The sequence below is a fragment of the Hevea brasiliensis genome, unplaced genomic scaffold (genome assembly GCF_030052815.1).
Source record: "Hevea brasiliensis isolate MT/VB/25A 57/8 unplaced genomic scaffold, ASM3005281v1 Scaf224, whole genome shotgun sequence".
In the NCBI taxonomy this organism is placed as follows: domain Eukaryota; kingdom Viridiplantae; phylum Streptophyta; class Magnoliopsida; order Malpighiales; family Euphorbiaceae; genus Hevea; species Hevea brasiliensis.
Window position 1 is genome coordinate 30,160 of NW_026614723.1, and position 20,328 is coordinate 50,487.

The window sequence follows — 20,328 nt, forward strand, 5'->3', positions numbered from 1 at the left end:
CTCTATTGGGAAAAATCCAAGCATAAAGGATGTCGCATTAGTTGAAGGTTTGAAACTCAATCTTCTTAGTGTAAGTCAACTATGTGATAAAGGTTACAAAGTTATTTTTAATTATACACATAGTGAGATTAGAAGTTTGCATAGTGATCATACATTATTCATTGCACCTAGAAGTGAAAATGTATATTTGCTTAATTTGAATATTATTGAAAATGGAAATGAAAGATGTCTTGTATCTCTTGAAGAAGATAGTTAGTTGTGGCATAGAAGACTTGGTCATGCTAGTATGCATGTCATTTCAAAACTTTTAAGATATGACCTTGTTAAAGGTTTGCCAAAAATTAACTTTGAAAAAGACCATGTTTGCAAGCCTTGTTCTCTTAGGAAACAAACCAAAGTTTCTTTCAAATCAAAAAATGTTATTTCAACATCTAGACCTCTTGAGTTATTACATCTTGATTTGTTTGGTCCTATTACACCTATAAGTCTTGGTGGTAAAGTGTATACTTTCGTCATAGTAGATGATTACACTAGGTATAAATGGACATATTTTCTTGCACATAAGGATGAAACTTTTAGTGTATTTATATCTTTTTGTAAGAAAGTACAAAGTGAAAAAGGCTTACCCATTTCCTCCATTAGAAGTGATCATGGAAGAGAGTTTGAAAACCAATCTTTTGATGAATTTTGTTCAAACAATGGCATTTTTCATAACTTTTTAGCTCCTAGAACCCCACAACAAAATGGAGTTGTAGAGAGGAAAAATAGAACTTTACAAGAAATGGCAAGAACAATGCTTAGTGAACACAGTTTTCCAAAATACTTTTGGGCAGAAGCCATAAGCACTGCTTGCTATATCTTGAATAGAGCAATGATTAGGCCAATCTTAAAGAAAACCTCTTATGAATTATGGAAAGGGAGGAAGCCTAACATTTCTTACTTTCGTGCATTTGGTTGTAAGTGTTACATTTTGAACAACAAGAAGGATAACCTCAAAAAGTTTGATGTAAAATCAGATGAAGGTATTTTTCTAGGATATTCAATGCATAGCAAAGCTTATAGAGTCTTTAATAAGAGAACTTTGTTAGTTGAGGAAACCATTCATGTTGTATTTGATGAAACTAACAACTTCTTGGAAAGAAAGATTGTTTGTGATGATGATGAACTAGGTAAAATTTTTGGAAGAAAAAGGGATGAGACTCAAAAGCAACAAAGTCAACCTATTGAGCCCCAAAGTGCAATTGGGAATGATGTTGTCAATAAAAATGCTAATGAGAAAGATCAAGAAGGTGATCAAGAAGTATTGCCTAATATTGAAGAACTCCAAATTGATGAACCACATCATGATGACCTACCTCAAGAATGGAGATATCATAGAGATCATCCAAAGGAGGACATAATTGATAGCCCTTCACAAAAGATGATGACAAGAGCTTAACTTCGAAAATACTTTGGTAATATTGCATTTGTTTCTCAACTTGAACCAAAGTCTTATAATGAAGCTCAAAGTGATGAGAGTTGGATTCTTGCTATGCAAGAAGAACTCAATCAATTTGAGAGAAATAAAGTATGGAAATTTATTTCTAGGCCTAGAAATCATTTTATCATTGGTACCAAGTGGGTTTTTAGGAACAAAATGGATGATAAGGGGCATGTCATTAGAAATAAGGCTAGATTAGTAGCTCAAGGATATAATCAAGAGGAAGGTATTGATTTTGATGAGACTTTTGCTCTGGTTGCTAGAATTAAAGCTATTAGAATGTTGTATGCATTTGCATGTTATAAAAATTTTATGCTATATCAAATGGATGTTAAGAGTGCGTTCTTGAATGGTTATATTGATGAAGAAGTTTATGTTGAACAGCCACCAGGTTTTGAAAACTATGAATTTCCTACCCATGTTTATAAACTCACTAAGGCCTTATATGGATTGAAGCAAGCCCCTAGAGCTTGGTATGAGAGGTTTAGTAAGTTTCTTTTAGATAATGGTTTTCAAAGAGGAAAAGTAGACAACACACTCTTCACAAAAACACATAAACATGATATGCTTATTGTTCAAATTTATGTTGATGACATTATTTTTGGTGCTACTAATGCTTCTCTATGCAAAAGCTTTTCTAAGATGATGCAAAATGAATTTGGGATGAGCATGATGGGTGAACTTACCTTTCTCCTTGGACTACAAATTAAGCAACTCAATGGTGGCATCTTCATTAATCAATCCAAGTACATCAAAGATATGCTAAAAAAATTCAAGATGGATGATTTGAAGAGTATTGGAACTCCTATGAGCTCCACTATCAAGTTGGAAAAAGGATAAAAAAAAGGTAAAGATGTTGATCAATAGCTATTTAGAGGCATGACTGGCTCACTTTTATATTTAACTGCATCTAGACCTGACATTCATTTTAGTGTGTGTTTGGGTGCTCGGTTTCAATCATGTCCTAAGGAATCACATCTAATTGCTGTTAAAAGGATTTTCAAGTGCCTCATTGGCACACACTCAATTGGTTTATGGTATCCTAAATGTGACACATTTGATCTAGTTGGATATAGTGATTCTGACTTTGCTGGAAGTAGATTGGATAGAAAGAGTACTTCGGGTACTTGCCAATTCCTAGGTCATGCCTTAGTGTCTTGGCGTAGTAAGAAACAAACTTCTGTAACTTTTTCTACTGCTGAAGTAGAATACATTGCTGCAGGAAGTTGTGTTGCTCAAATTCTATGGATGAAGCAACAATTAGAAGATTTTGCTATAAAGGTTGATCATGTTCGTATAAGGTGTGATAATACTAGTGCCATCAACCTAACTAAAATCCAGTCCAACACTCTAGATCAAAGCACATAGAAATTAGACATCACTTTATTAGAGATCATGTTCAAAACGGTAACATTAAGTTAGAGTTTGTTCTACAGAACAACAACTTGCAGATATTTTTACAAAACCACTAAATGAGGAAAACTTTTGTAAGATTAGAAGAGAACTTGGCATGAGTGAAACTATTGAATGATATTTATTGCATTTGATATGAATTTGGTGCATAAATTGGTTAAATATGTTGTTAGTGCTATATTTTGCGTACATGTGTTTTTAGTTAACTACTTTCTCACTGCAGTTGTCTAGTTTTGTACCTGTATAATATATAGCCAATTGGGTTTCAAAATTAGTTAACTAATTTTGCCTCTATGAACATTTGAGAAAACGAGCCTGATTTAAAATTACTTTCTTTCTAACGGTTATTTTCGCTCTCTTTATAATCTATTTTGACAAATATACCCCTGAGCACAGTTATGCTCTTTTTATGTCTTTAAAGGGTAAAATTCAGTTTTGGCAAAAAGGGATTCTCGGTTCTCCATGAAAAACTATACACAATTTTAAAATTTGAAATTTTTTTTTTGTAACTGCTGCACATCACTTCAATCAATCTAAAACTCCCTCATTTTTCTGCTGCAAGTTGATTCTCCACTCTTAGAAACCCCAAATTTCTCTCAAACCAGAAATCCCCAATTTTCCTTCTCAAAATCCCTAAACGGTAAAATCCCGTTCTTCCTCAAGCCGTTACTTCTCACTGAAATTTTTCAAGAATCGATGGCAAGGGTAAAACAAGTGGCTACCAAACCTCAAAAATTCATGGGTGATGCTATGAAAGCTGCTGGCAGTTTCGAAAAGGAAAGAGAAGAAGGAACTAAAGTTGAGAACAGTAATAAAGAAATAGAGACAGTGGTAGAACAAGCAAGAAAAAGAAAGGAAAAGGGTATTGCTGGGTCAGAGCCTTCTGAGAAAAAAAAGAAAATGGAGAAGGCCCCTGCTTCGAAACCTTTTGTGCAACAAAATATTTTTAAGCCAAGGTACATTAAATGGGATTCATTTTCTGACTTGCCTTATTAATTTGAAGATTTATTTACTTTTCAAGGCTGGATGGAATTCTCTGAGTTGAATGAATATTATTATCCTTATTTGATTCAAGAATTTTATGGAAGTATGAAAGAAGTTGTTAAAGGAGAAAGTTTTAGTGTGAGAGTTAAGAAGAAAAGTCAGATTGTTGATGTTAATTTCTTAGTCTCTGTTTTAAACCTACCAAATGATGGAAATAGGATTGGAACCTTCAAAGATTCTAGGAAGCTTGAAGGATATGATGAGAAGGCATTTCAATTGTCAATTTTTTCGGAGGGTACACCTAAAAATGAAATGACCAATATCAGCTTAGTGCCTTAAAACTTTAGGATTCTACAATCCTTCATTCGATATTTGCTCAATCCTAGAAGTGGTAGTCACTCATATGCAAATAGCCTTGATTTATGCATTATGTGGCACTTAGTTAACAAAATCAGATTTAATTTGCCATTTTTTATTTTTAAAGTGATTGCTAAGTCTAGTAAGCATAGAAGGTTGCCATATGCTATGCCTTTAACTCTTGTATTTCAAACTATGGGAGTTGATTTGAGCAAAGAAAAGAAGTTTAGCAATCCTATCCCCATTAAGGAGATATTCAAGGCTGATGATGGTCAGAAAAGGAGTAAGAAAGAAGAGAAAAAGCAAGAAGAAGATACTGAGATTGAGATTGAATCTGAATCAGAATCAAATTAAAACAGATCGGACATCCCAATAAGCAAGTTGAAAGAGAGAAGTTCTAAGATAGATGAAGGGAAAGCTCTAAGAAGAAAGAGAAAATGAAGTAAAATGTCGATTTTGTGAAAATAAGTAAAGCAACTGGACATGATGAAGGAAATTAAAGAAATGAGTGGACTGACCTTGAGTATTTTAGAAAAATCTCATGAATTGCAGAAGGAAATTATAACTGAGCAAAATGCAAAGATGGATATGTTGATTAATAGATTGGATAGACAAGAATGATTCATGAAGAAGATGGCTCAAATGCTATTTGGTGAATCTTTTGGAAAGTTTGGAGATTTTGGAAGCTACCCACAGGGTACTGCTGGTCCTAGCAATGCAAAGCCTACTGGACCAAGTGGAGAAAAAATTTCTGAAGTGGAAGAAGAAGAAGAGGAGCATGTAGAAGTTGCTGAAAAGGTACAAGAAGAAAGTAAGCTAGCTGTGGTTGAAGAAGTAGAGAAAAATGATGAGAAGGAAGAATCTGCAGAAGAGGCATCAGAAGCAGAACAAGAACCTAACAAAGAAAAATCAAGAGAATCCTCCTCATCTCATACTAAAAGAAATAGCAGCAATGAAAATGGAAAAAGTGAAGGCGGAAATAGTTCAGGACAAGAAGAGGAGAAGGAAGATGTTGACAAAAAGAAAGAAGAGCAGTCACAAGACCCATCCTCTGATCAACCTGACTCTCAACCAGTACCTGAATCAACCATCTTTTTACCCATGCAATATGGCCCTAGAAGAACCAAAGCACAAGCCAGAAAATCAGTTCTACCCATTCCTCCAAAAATCCAAGTAACCATACCTGAAAAAGCCCCCAAAGAAGAAGAAACAAGCCAAACTTGTTGATCCCACTCACCTTAGGAGAAGTGACAGGATTCTTAGCAACAAAGATAAAAAGATTTTTGAAATGTGCTTTATGACTTTCAAAGTTGTATCTTTTTGTTTTTCTTTTTAAACAGAGGAGAAAATAGGAGAAAATAAGAGAGAGCCTATCTTTTCATTGATGTCAAAAAAGGGGAGAAATTAGGAGAAGATAGGAAAATATTTCAACTGACAGAATGTTTTTAGTTAATTAGGTACATTTTTAGTTAACTAATTTTGTTCAGTGGTTATATGGTTCATATTCTGATATAGATATTTTGGACTTATTTTGGAAAGTTATTGAAGATATGATGATGATCTTTTATGATTGACTTATGGTTGATATATCTTATGTATGATGATTGAATTGATCTTGGATAAATTAATCTTGGAAATTGCTTAACATGTTACTTATATTATTATCTTCAAAATGCTTTGAATATCATATTTAGGGGGAGCTATTTTGTAGCTTCTCAACATTTTTGCATTTTGAATTACTGTGTGTATACATATAAGGGGAGCTTGTCTAAAAGCAAGTTCTTGCATACATGACATATGTAAATAGTTATACAATTGAATTTTTATGATCTTCATAGATTCATTAAGTTTTGACATCATCAAAAAGGGGGAGATTGTAGGCCCTGTAAGCTATAATGAGCTTGATTTTAATGATAACAAAACTTAATGAAATATACATTAACCCTTTGTGCATAAGTATTTGAAGTGATTTTATAGGTCATGATATGCAAAGACATTGATGGAAGGACTATTCTATTGGCATGGCTGATATAAAAGGAGTTTATCATCTTGTATAACACAAGACGAATCAAAGTCCATGAAGAAATAGGATAGAAATTAAGTTCTTAGGTCTATTATACAAGATTGGAGAATTTATGTCATTTAAGACCTAAAATCAATTTTGTTTTTAGATTCAAGAGTTTAGAAAGTGTTTTTATATTATTTCTAAGGTTTTTGAATGGTCAAAATAATTTTTACAACCTTTCTTCAAAAACTCAAAATTTCAAAATTTAAGTCAGACAGTAGTGAAATTAGTTAACCCGTTGCGGAAATTAGTTAACTAGTTTGATGTCTAAAATTCTCTGTCTTACAAAACTAGTTAACCGGTGACTCAATTCTGTTGCATGACTTTCTAAGTAATAACGGCTAGTTTTTTGAAAATTAAAAAGTCGTTAGACACACTCTCCAACAGATGTTTTTGGCAATGAAAAGCACCTATAAAAGGCATCATTTACTACAATTCTAACTAATGAAAGTGCTCTTATTCATAGTGAATTTATTGTGGTATTTTTAAAGCTTTCATTCAAATACTTTTGAGCTTGAGTGGCAAATCTTCTCTCTCAATCCTTTAGCATTAAATTCTGTATATGAGACTTATTGAGAGTGATTTCTTCTACACCAAAACCTATTTAAGGTTGTGTAAGTGTGAGGACACACTTGTGGAAGGTTTTCAAGCACCTTATGAAGCTTGTGGGAGGTTTTCAAGCACCTTGTGAAGCTTGTGGTCTTTTGTGGGAAGCAAAGACATTGTAAAGGTCCTCAAGCACCTGGGAAGCTTGCTGAGATTGTAAAGGCCTTGAATTTTGCCTGTTGAAAAGATCAAATAGTGGAGTGACTCTCAAAGTGGGACTTTGGGAAGAGAGGATGTAGGCTAAGAGAGACGAACCAGTATAAACTTTGTGTTTGATTCTCTTCTTCCCTTAACTCTTTAATTTTCAGCACTTTGATTCTCTGATTATATATTGAATGTGTTGAGAATTTGTTTTATTGAGTTAATACTGAGGTTGAACAATTAAACTTGCAAACTCTAAGTTTTATGTGAGAAAATACACTTGATATTAAGTAATTATTTTGTGTATGAGCTAGTATTTGTGCATAACTTGATTGATTACTTAAATTACATCCTAGGAACAGAGTTATACACATACACAGAAGTGCAAAGCCTCAATTTTTCATCAAGTCTTTAGCAAGGACTGAAAATTTGTCTAAAGTATCCAATTCACCCCCCTCTTGGTCACTTTCTTTGGGAGAACAAAGCTGAACACTGATAAATTGGAAATCAGATCAGAAAAAGGTCGATTTGTTGAATATCCAAAAGAGAGTTTTGGATATTATTTTTATTTGCCTACATCACAAAAGGTTGTGGTAAGTAGAGATGCCACATTTCTTGAACAACAGTTTATTTAAGGAGGCAAAGGAAGGCAAATAGAGTTAGAATTGGAGAATTCTGACTAACCAACAGATCAGATGGATATAGATCCATCTAGTCAACCTACACCTATTGATGAAACATCTACAGCTGTTCCTCGTAGATCAACCAGGATATCTCACCCACCAGTGAGATATGGTTTTCTTCATGAAGAAGAACAAAAGTTGTTTACTCATGAAGAAGTAGATCATGGAGATGATCCACTTACCTATGAAGAAGCTATATTAGATATAGACTCTTCAAAATGGATTGATGCTATGAAATCCGAAATTAATTCCATGTATAAGAATCAAGTTTGGGATCTTGTTGACCCACCTGAAGGTATTGTACCTATAGGGAATAAATGGGTTTTCAAGAAGAAAATTGATTCTAATGGAAAGGTAGAGACCTATAAAGCAAGGCTAGTAGCGAAAGGGCTTCGCCAAAGGCAAGGAATCGACTATGAGGAGACTTTCTCGCTTGTTACTATGCTTAAATCAATTAGGATTCTATTAGCAATAGCTGCATACTATGATTATGAGATTTGGCAGATGGATGTCAAAATAGCTTTTCTCGATGGATACATTGAAGAAAACATTTTCATGGAACAACCTAGGGGCTTTGAATCTTAAGATGGTTCCAAGGTATGCAAGCTAAAGCGATCCATTTATGGGTTGAAACAAGCTTTGAGGAGTTGGAATATCCATTTTGATGAAGCCATTAAGTCATTTGGTTTTATAAAAAATGAGGATGAGCCATGTATATATAAAAAAGTTAGTAATAGAGCTATCACTTTTCTTGTCTTATATGTGGATGATATTTTGTTGATGGGTAATGACACAGGTATGTTGACAACTGTAAAGATATGGTTGTCAAATACATTCTCCATGAAAGACTTAGGGAAGGCAACCCATATTTTTAGGATTCGCATCTATAGAGATAGAGCGAAAAGAATAATTGGTTTATCCCAAAGTCTATACTTGGAAAAGGTGTTAAAGAGGTTTAACATACTTAATTCCAAGAGAGGATTGTTACTAGTGAGACATGGTATCCACCTTTCTACAGAGATGTCTCCAAATACACTTGAAGAAAGAGATAAAATGGCCAGGATTCCATATGCTTTGGCTATTGGAAGTTTGATGTATGCAATGTTGTGTACTAGGCCGGATATCGCATATGCTATTAGTTTGACTAGTAGGTTTCAATCTAATCTAAGTATGGTACACTGGATAACTGTCAAGAATATCCTTAAGTACTTGAGAAGAACTAAGGATTTATTCTTGATTTATGGAGGTGGTGACTTGCAATTGGATTGTTACACTGATTTTGATTTTCAATTAGATATCGATGATAAAATGTCTACCTCTGGGTTTGTGTTCATTTGTAATGGAAGTGCAGTCAGTTGGAAGAGTTCCAAATAGAGTATGACTGCTGATTCCACTACAGAGGCCGAGTACATTGCTGCATTAGATGTTGCAAAAGAGGCTGTTTGGATATAAGGAACCCCGGTCTCATTAGAAATCCAAACACATAGAAAGGCGCTACCACATTATCAGAGAGACAATTGGGCAATGCGATGTAGCCATGCAAAAAATAGCGTCAGCTGAAAATCCAGTTGATCCATTCATGAAGCCTATGTCACAAGCTCAGTTAGACCGATATCTTGAGAAGATGGGTCTATGATATTGTAATGAATGGCTCTAGTGCTAGTGGGAGATTGTTAGTAGTATGCCCTAGAGCATATCATTTAGTATGTATTTTGTAAACATTTTAATTAATAAATGGCAATTTCACTTTTTCGTTTATATAATGTATTTATGTGTAATAGAAAAGGTCCATTGATTTTTTGTTAGAAATTATATTCTTAAATTGTTAAGAATATGAGTGACAATATTTCTAGCACAAAGTATCATAAATTGGTTCACAATCGAGGATACTCCACACAGGACATGACTTATCTAGAAATATTGTAATCATGTTTGTTCCCAAAGTATATTTATACATGATAAGTAGGCCGAACCAGTGATGCATATGACAAGCACATGGAGTTTACTCTTGTCAATGCATTGTCATATATCATATTAGTGCATATAATATTTAGACCTGAGATAACACAGTTATCTTATATATAGGTGTTTTGAGTTTGATACTGTAACACCCCTATTGGCATAGCTTGGTACAATTTACTATTCTGATGACCGGTGTCAGTCCGAACAAGTAAAAGAAGTAGAACCACGTCTAAAACACCTAAATAAGCCTTGAACACAAATAATTAGTAATTGCTAAATAGTTAATTATAAAGAAGAAAAATAAAGTACAAAAAGTTAAATGAGCCGGGAGTCACAGCGATGGGTGACCTTCTCGGGAATACTGCGAGGTCAGTCTAAACTCAAATTTTGAATCGAAAAATGTGACACCGTGGTCCTTAGGACTATTGCGAACACAGTGGAAAAGAAAAATCACGAAAAAGAATTGTTAAGCAGGTCAAATAATTAGGTCAGGGATCCGAAAGAAATATCGAATAACTTACAAACCGGATTGAACCAGCGAGGGGCAATTTGGTCAATTCACCCCTAGTGCTGACTCCTAACCTAACTGTCTAATAAAATTAGAGAAAAGAAAATTTCGAAATCAAGAATCAAATTAAAGAACTAATGGAAAAAAATAAATACAAAAGAAAAAGAAAAAGGAAAAAGTTTATTACATCACCTTACATCACTATTATGACATCACAAATAATTTTATTTTTTCCTACAAATATTGACTAAGTCAATTAAGTGAAAATAGACATAAAAATAGCAAAATTAAAAGAAAATTCAGTTTTTGTTTCTTCTTCCTCCAAATGTGCCGCATCCTTCTCTCTTGGTTCTCTCTCTCTTCTCTCTCTTTTCCTCCATAACCATGATTTTTCAAGCTTTGAAAGCTTGAATCCATTTTATAAACCCTAGTAAAAACCCTTAGAAAACTCTTAATTAGACTTTGATAAGAAGTTGAAAGGAAAGAAAGTGAAGAAATTGAAGAAGAATTTGAAGATTGGAAAGCTCTAATTAAGGTAAGTAATTGAATTTGAAAATCTTAGTTTAATTGTTGTGTATGTAGCTCACTTAACTTAGAAATTGTGAAAAATCAAAACAAAAAAATTTTTGGGGGAGTAATATGGAATTTTTTCCAGCTAGGGTTAGGGTTTGAAATGAATGAGTTTGAGATGTTTGAATGGTTATTTGAGGTGAATGAGGTGTATAGATCATGAATGTACACTTTGAAATGCATTAGATTGAACTTTATGTAATTTAAGGTTTTAAGCATGTGAAAAATTAGAAATAAATTTAAGAATTGGTCAATTGATGTAGTTGACCTTATTTAAGTTGAGAAATAGTCAATTGTGACCATTTGTGGTGTGTATGAATTGTTGGAAACAAGTTCCAATTCGGATTGGTGAGGGTCAATCTATAGGCAACTTGATCTAGGTCCCTTTCAGGGACCAAAACTGAAAATTTACTAACCCAATTGGTGTGAGGTCAATTGGGAATGAAACTAGACACAAAATAGCACATTTTTCATTTAGGAATCATGCCCAGAAAGTGACCATAACTTAGTGAACAATTAGGCTAAATTCGAAATTGGGCACACTACCCTGTAAAAAATGACCAAATGAACAATAGTTACGTAAATGACCATAAATTGGTGTAGGAAGGTCCAAATGACCTGAATTTTATACCAATAGAAAAATGAGACATAGCCCTATAACTTTAATGAAGAAAACAAGCCCAAATTTGATCATAACCTTTCCAAAAACTCACCTGTAGTTAATGTACAAAAACTGTCATAATCCAGGAAATTGCCCAGAATTCTGGGTAACACCAAAATCCAGCCAGTCATGTTCAAATGGCCATAACTAGGGCTACAAAACTCCAAATGGAGTGACTCAAAAAGGGAAATAAAGTTAAGACAATAAGGAACAACTTCTGTGAAGAAAATTTAGCCAAATTACCACAGTAACTTGACCAATGGAATAGTGTAAAACAGGATACCAAATCTGAAATTTTGGAATTTCACCAAAGAGACTTAAGATTTGAGGAAAACAACCACAATCAACAAGTTAGGTAATCAAAATGTGGTATGTGGGTAAAACTAGAATTCCCATACCTATTAAGCATTAGAAAGTCAACAAATTAACTTGAATAGTATCATGAATAGTAACTCCAAAATAAAAATTTTCAAAAACATTAGTTTAAGCATATTGGGGCTATAATAAAGTATTTATGAATTAATTATTGGATTTATTATGATATAAGATACTGAAACACTATAAATTGAATGTTTCAGCTAAAAAAGACCTGAAAAATAATAGGGCAAACTGAGTCAAGGCCTAAAGGCGACTCACATTAGGTTTGTGCACAATAACTTTTCACTTTCGATTTGCTATTATAAAATTTATTTGAATACATTTTGAAGCAATTTATTCTAAACAATGCTTTGAGAAATATTGTGCTGCCATTTTATGAATGGAAATTTGAATTGGAAATTGATTTGTGTTTTGCATGAAATGTCGAATAATATGATTTTGAAATTATTTTTGATTCACACTTGGTATGGCAGTCCCTTACTATGTTCCTCCTCCACTTGTGGGGTTGAGTTTGATATTTGATCACTTTCTTCCCTCTCTGGCTTGCCAGTCTGAGGTGAGTTTGGATGAGTACTCATTAGCTAGCTAGCCACCTCCCTCATTGATTTCGATTAGTGGGGTGAGTTTGCCTTGTCGTGGTGTACAACACGGCATGTTTGGAAATTTTGTGTCATGGCCTAAGTTGTGTTATTGATTGGCAACACTGTGTTTATTAAATTGTTTGATCAAATTGTGTTATATTAAGCTTTGAAAATTATGAAATATTTAAATTGTGATTTGTTATAAAGGTGATTTGAAAAATTGTGAAATGTGATTGTGAAATATTTGAACTGTGAATTGATAACAAATGTTTTATATTTTGCATTTTTCATTTTATTGTGCACCACTGAGTATTTTTATACTCAGCGATAGCTTTCTTTGCTGTCGCAGATAGAGACAAGGAAAAAGCAGTAGAGTGAGCAACTGATTGTTGGGACTACACAGAGGCTTTTGTACGGGTATTTAGTTATACCCTTGTAGTTTATTTTGATGTAAATAGTTTAGTGTCATATGTGTTAATGTAAAATTGAGCAGTTGTACATTAAAGTTGTAATAATATTATTTTTTATTTTTCTTTTGTAAATTAAGATTTGTGTATATAAATTTAACTTAATGCAATATTTATGAATTATCCAATTGTTTTGAACAATTTTTAAATTGTGAAATTTGAGTTGAAATTTGGTTGAATTGTATTGATTTGAGGATATATTGGCGGCTGGGGTTGAGAAATGAAATGAATTATTTGGAAGTTTTTTTCACAGGTGTTTGAAGAACTGTTTTTCCCAAATATAGACGGCACTCTGCCGAAAATTTTTCAAAATTTGCGTAAAAATAAAAATGTACAAAAATTTTAACTAGTCTTTAAACTTCAAGTAAAAGTTTTTAATTCCTACCAAAAGTGCTCGCCACCTTCGAAAAGTAAGAAAATTATTTTAAAATCCCTTATAGTATATTTAATGGGTTACCGGTAGGCGAAGTATGATAATTCATTAGATGTACTACAGAATCATGTTACATCTTACTAAGGGGTAGGGTGTAACAAATACTGCTTTCATGTTTGTACTGTGTATGGGTATATGGGCATGTGTTGGCTCCTACCAGTTATTTATGGAGATAGGTGTTGATCAAGATGGAATCTGTTACCCTAAGTAAATAGGGATAAAATCTTATGTTCATTTAATTATTCTTGATATTTCAAGTTCCTAGCTAGGATAGACAGATTTAATTAGAAAAGAGTTTCTAATGAGAAAATCTTTTTAATCAAGAACTGGAATTAAAAGAGAACATAATATTCATAGCAAATGGGGTTTGACATAACCATGACTCCAGCTCCAATTGGGATTTTGTAACACACAGATTCTAGTGCATGGTAACATATGATTATAGGTTCATTTAAGGTATTCCTTATTACTGATTGGGTGGCCATGGCATACTATGCTAGGTGTTAACCATGGTCTATGAGGTGCTTAAAATGATTTAGAGAAATCATTTATGGTAAGAAAAGGTTCTGATGATATTAAGAGTTGATATCATATCTCATTGCCAATCAATGATGAGCCTAGTGAGTCACACACATGCACAAGTAATTACCAAGTTAAATGTGATTTAATTAATTAATTAAAGAGTTTAATTGATTAATTAAATAGATTTGGTTTGCAATTAGATTGCAAAGTCCCTAGCATGGCTTGAAATCAAATCTAGGTTATTGGATATATAGTATAAGTTAAATTTATATTTAAAGTGTTTAAATATGAATTTAATTATGAGAAATTAATTAATAGAGATTAATTAATTAATTTATATTTGATATAAATTAATTAGAAGATGAGAAATAATTTTTTTGGTTTGAGAACTCAAAATTACAATATAAGGGTAATTTGGTCATTTCACAGGGTGACATGTGTCACTATGAGATGGTGACACATGGTATCATGGTTTGTCATTTGTCTTCCTATCATGCATGATGATCAAAGTCAAGATTAAACCTAGCTTTGACACTTGGCTTAATGTAATTAGGTTAATTAAAATTAAAATGCAATCAGGTGATGACACGTGGCAAGGGTTTTAAGTGATGACCTAATTATATAATGTGATGTTATGAGAAAATAAAAAGTCAGCCACTCTCTTCTTATTTTCCTCAAGGTGCCGCCATCCTTATGCTCTCCTCTTCTCTTCACCTTTTCTCATCAATTCAAAGGGAATTGCCCATATTCTCTTGAATTAAAATTGCTAGAAATTGTTTCTAGTGTCCTATATACATCAATCCGTCATTTCTAATTGGTTGGCAAGGCTTGAGAAGCTGTTCAAGGGGCTGTCATTGGTGATCTTAGTGTGGAGAAACTAGAGGGACAACATTTGGGGTCTTAGGTGCTTCACAAAGGTACCAATCACATCTGCAGTGCATCAAAAGGTTAGTGCGCATATTCTTGTATCAATCTAGGGTTCTAATGAATTAATTTGTTAATTCTAAAATCTTAAATGGCAAATGTCGATCCTAATACATATTAAAAGTGTTTTAATATGCAATTGAACATTGAAATCAATTAGGTACATAATGAATCTTGAATGATGCATGAGACCCTAGAAGAAAAATTTTGAATTCAATGTTCTAATATAATAATTTTCATGCTTCCGCTCCTACATGAACTTTAGTTGATTTTCATCATGGCATTACATTCATTTAGATTGATTGCATTAGATTTGTATCATTATTATCTAAATAATAAAGTCTATCATGCATAGAACCCGAGCCAACATATTTATTTCCAAAATAAATATTGCATGCATCATTTGTGAACTGAAATTCATAGTCATTTCTAGTCAAACTAGATATAGAAATGATGTTCTTAAAAGCATCAGGTACATTTAAAACATTATTTAAATACAAAACATGTCCATTCATGTATAAAGATTTAGATCCTATAGAGTTTTAATTACACCTATTTTAAAGAAAACCCCTTATGAGCTATGGAATAGCAAGAAACCTAAAATAGGTTATTTTAGAGTTTTTGGTTGTAAATGGTTCATTTTGAATGCCAAAGATAAATTAGATAAATTTAGCTCCAAACTGATAAAGGTATCTTCTTAGGGTACTGTACATCTAGTAAAGCATATAGAGTCTTCAATAAGAGAACCTTAGTTATTGAGGAGTCAATGCATGTTGTATTTCATGAAGCTAACCCCTTTAGTCCTAAAAAGGATATTTCTTGTGATGATGATGTTGTAGGTAATCTTGATGAGTTGACTCTTGAAGATCTTCAATCCGGTGGAATTCAAGATCAACACATGGAAGATCCCTTGAAGGACTTGGGAGTTGATCAAGTTGAGCTTCAAAAGCAATAAGGTCAACTAGCTCCATATCAAGAAGTTCAACAAGATCTACCCAAAAATTGGACATTCAAGAAGGATCATCCTAAAGACCTAATCATTGGTGATACATCAAAAGGGGTAACAACCAGATCCTCTCTTAGAAATATATGTAATAACCTTGCATTCATTTCTCAAATAGAACCTAGGAGCATAAATGAGGCCATTAATGATGAGAGTTGGGTACTTGCAATGCAAGAGGAGCTCAATCTGTTTGAAAGGAATAAGGTTTGGACCTTAGTTCCTAGGCCAAAGGACCATCCATCCATAGGAACCAAATGGGTGTTTAGAAACAAATTAAATGAGCTAGGAATAAAGCTAGGTTAGAAGCCAAATTTATAACTAAGAGGAGGGCATTGACTATAATGAAACCTTTGCCCCCATAGCTAGATTAGAAGCCATTAAAATCTTGCTTGCATATGCATCATACATGAATTTTAAGCTTTTCCAAATGGATGTTAAAAGTGCTTTTCTAAATGGTTTTATTGATGAGTAGATATATGTTGAGCAACCTCTTGGTTTTGAAAATCATGAGTTTCCAAATCATGTTTTTAATTTGACTAAAGCCTTGTATGGTTTGAAACAAGCTCCTAAAGCTTGGTATGAAAGGTTTAGTAACTTTCTTTTTCAAAATGGTTTTTCAAAAGGAAAAGTTGATACAACTCTTTTTGTTAAAAATCATGTAAATGACATCTTTGTAGCATAAATATATGTTGATGATATTATATTTGGTGCCACTAATGAGTGTTTGTGTGAAGAGTTTGCTAATACAATGAAGAGTGAGTTTGAGATGAGTTTGATGGGAGAACTCAAGTTCTTCCTTAGGCTTCAAATCATACAAGCTAAGGATGGCATCTTCATCAACCAAGCCAAGTACACCAAAGAATTGATCAAGAGATTTGGAATGCTGAATAGCAAGCCAAGTAGAACTTCAATGAGCATAAATACCAAACTTGACAAGGATGAAAAAGGAAAATCGATTGATGAAAAGCTCTATAGAAGTATGATTGGTAGTCTTTTGTATCTCACAGCTAGTAGACCAGATATTATGTTTTCCATATGTTTGTGCACATTTTTAATCATGTCTTAAAGAGTCTCATTTGCATGTTGTTAACCGTATTCTCAAATACTTAAATGGTACATTGCATTTAGGTCTATGGTATCCTAGAAATGCATCCTTTGATTTATGTTCCTACTCGGATGCCGACTTTGCTGAAAGCATCCTTGATAGGAAGAGTACCTCAGGTACTTATCAACTCCTAGGACACTTTTAATTTCTTGGTGTAGCAAGAAACAAAACTCGGTTACACTTTCCACAGCCAAAGCTGAATATGTGGCTGCGAGTCTTTGTTGTAGCCAAATACTTTGGATCAAACAATAATTGAGAGACTTCAAAATATCTCTTGATCACATACCTATTAAATGTGATAACACAAGTGCAATCAATTTGATCAAGAACCCCATACAACATTCTAGAACTAAGCATATAGACATTAGACACCATTTTATACGTGATCATGTATTGAACGGTGATGTTGTTCTTGAGTTTGTTGATGCACATCACCAATTAGCTGATATCTTTACAAAACTTTTGTGTGAAGATAGGTTTAAATTCATTAAGACAGAATTAGGCATGCTTAACAACTTTGATGCTTAAGATTGTGATTTACTGTTCACGTTACTGTTCACGTTACTGTTCACATGAACAAAATATGGGTTTCCTATTTTTGGCTGCCATATGGTCACAATACCATTCCTTATTAATTTAAATTGTTCTCCTTGATTGTTCTATGAAGGTTGTCGCAAGGTGTTTTGCGATCGCCTGGACGAACCCTCACTGAAGTGGGAAAGAGTGAGGAGTCGCCACTTTAATTTTGAGGGAAATTAAAGAAAACCATTTGTGAAAATAAATTAAAATGAAACCAATTCAAAAACAAAGATTCTAGGATCGTGGTGCATGCTTGGTGGGAAGGTGTTAGGCACCCACCTCGTCCCTCAATGAGGGTAAGCAGATTTAATTTTAAGCTCTCTATAAATTAAAATTAATAGTTAGGAGGTTCGAACGGAGATGTTAATCCTCTTGGTAAAAGGGAATATTTGATTTTTCACCAATTCGGGTTACCCAGACACATAAATAAATGAGACGACCCTTAGTGAGTTACTGTTGCGTATCAGTTTTGTTTAAGGGGTTATTTTGCATATTTGTTAGAATTCGATTTGAGAATCGGATAAGAACTCTCCTCCGATCTCTTTTTAGATTAAAATTTTGATTGGAGATCGGATAAGAACTCTCCTCCGATCTCTTTTAAATATTTATGAGAATTTTTAGTGAGAATCGAATAAGAACTCTCATCCGATCTCTTTTAAATATCAGTTAAAATTTTTGGTTGAGAATCGGATAAGAACTCTCCTCCGATCTCTTTTGAATATTTATTTATTAAAATTTTTGGTTGAGAATCGGATAAGAACTCTCTTCCGATCTCTTTTGAATATTTATTTATTAAAATTTTTTGTTGAGAATCGGATAAGAACTCTCCTCCGATCTCCTTTAAATATTTATTAAAATTTTTAGCTTGAGAATAGGATAAGAACTCTCCTCCGATCTCTTTTAAATATTTATTAAATTTTTAGCTTGAGAATCGGATAAGAACTCTCCTCCGATCTCTTTTAAATATTTATTAAATTTTTAGCTTGAGAATCGGATAAGAACTCTCCTCCGATCTCTTTTAAATATTTGTTAAAATTTTTGGCTTGAGAATCGGATAAGAACTTTTCCAACCTCTTGAGATCTGATTACATCTACACATCATAAGAGCCTAAGACTAAGGGTTCTGGCATTCAAAGATGCCGAGGATCTGAATAAGGCTTCTTTTAACTCATTGGTACCTCGTGACTAGACAGGGGATACCAGACTGAATTTTACCGACCTCCTATGTGGTCGCCTTACCAGTACCTTTTGACAGGCGATACCCGATCTGTTCCATTTGCTTATCTGAGATTTGGTTTTATTCCGCCTTATGACGTCTTACCCAATCGTCTTCTGTGTTAGTCTAGTGATTCAACTTTACTATTTTCCTGACTTATTATTCAGACCTTTTATTATTTTAAAGAAACTCTTAAGATACAGTTACCTACATTTTATCCAACTACTTATACGCTACTCGGGACTAGAACACTTGCATTTAGAAGTAACAAAGATTAACAAAAAGAATGGACTGATTAACAAAGAAGTAAACTCGAGAATAACCTTCTTCGCATTTTTTTTTTAACGCAATATAAACTTGGTGAAAATTACAAACATAAAAAAAAAAACAAAGGAAATACGTAAAATAAAAATGAGCACTTGATAAAGCAGTGATATGAGCACTTACCTGTAGGGAGCCGAATCTATTGAACCAACTACAGAATCACAAAACGTAATAGGACTGCGGGCTGATAGCCTGAGGGCTAAGGTTTGCCTTGAAATGAAGGATACTTCACTAAAATGCAGTCAGGTCAAAATAATAACCGAGTTTGAATGAAGTTGAGCTTAGATAATGGGAGTGGAAATAAAGATAACAAAGAACTGAAAGTGAGAGTGTCACAGGATAATGAACGAACTGAAAATGGAGAGTTTCAGTATTCAAAAATCCCTTTGCAAGAAAATACTTCAGAAAACTGGTTTCTAAAGTTTTTCTTCTGAAAGCTTAAAAATAGCAAAGTAACGAACTGAATTAAGTTTCAAAGTCCTTCTGCTATAGTCACCACCTTTTTTCTTCGTCCTCTTTAAACAGTTTTCATGCAGGTATTTATAGGAACCGGGTGCTCCCCATGAAGCGCCAGGATTTATTTTGAGGGAGATGGAAGGTTTAGATTTTGAAGGACATAATCTGACGCTTGGGAATTAAAGAGAGTCAGAATGAACGGCTGGGATCCTTTTCAAAAATTTTTGTCCTTTTTCTCTTCTAATCTGACGGCCCAAATTTTCTTGTCCGGGGCGATCCGAGAGCTGGGAATAAAAGGCACCGGTCTTGTCATCTTCTTCTTTGATCCAAGGGCCCCGGGTTCGTCCTTACAAGTAAGATCAACGGTGGAGATTGGGATGCATAGCGCGGTCATGACATACTCTGGCACCTGTCAGTAATGTGGGTGATTCTGAGGCGTGCGGTGGGGATTTCGTCTGCAATGCTTTAACTACCTCTGCTCTGATTATGACGACATTTAGCGGCAGTTGTCTTATTCTCTTTGTTTTTCGACCTCCCTTCCCTTTCGATCTTTCTAACACGATCCTTTTCCGATCTCTCATGCCGGACTCCCTTCTTCCGACCTCTCCTACTCCCGTCTTCCGCTTTATCCGGGCAAAGCATTCATTCCTTCGATTCCCGAGGCATCCTCTTCATTTTCTGCTTGCAATAAATGTTCAGAATTTCCCTATATATATACCTTCAACGGGAAACCCCTCCGCATTTGGTTTTCTCCTCTTCCTTCTCACATTTCCTATTTTAACCGCTCCGGCAATAATCCCGGCCATGATAGTTGCTTTTGATCTTTTTTCGATTGTCCTTTTGATTCCTCGACTGAAAATTTATGATCCCGGTGATCGGAGAATTACGATAACTCCATTTGATGACAGTG

At 33.9% G+C, this 20,328-nt stretch overlaps 2 protein-coding genes across 2 annotated transcripts; both read left to right on the top strand.

The window, feature by feature from the left end:
* Positions 1-2,359: 2,359 nt before the first annotated feature.
* Positions 2,360-2,848, top strand: LOC131176693 (secreted RxLR effector protein 161-like). The gene has a single exon (XM_058141767.1). The coding sequence runs from the start codon at positions 2,360-2,362 to the stop codon at positions 2,846-2,848; it is 489 nt and encodes a 162-aa protein (XP_057997750.1).
* A 2,019-nt stretch (positions 2,849-4,867) lies between these two features.
* Positions 4,868-5,461, top strand: LOC110653503 (transcription factor TBF1-like). The gene has a single exon (XM_021809178.2). It carries the CDS (start codon positions 4,868-4,870, stop codon positions 5,459-5,461), a length of 594 nt encoding a protein of 197 aa, XP_021664870.2.
* The last annotated feature ends 14,867 nt before the right edge of the window (positions 5,462-20,328 follow it).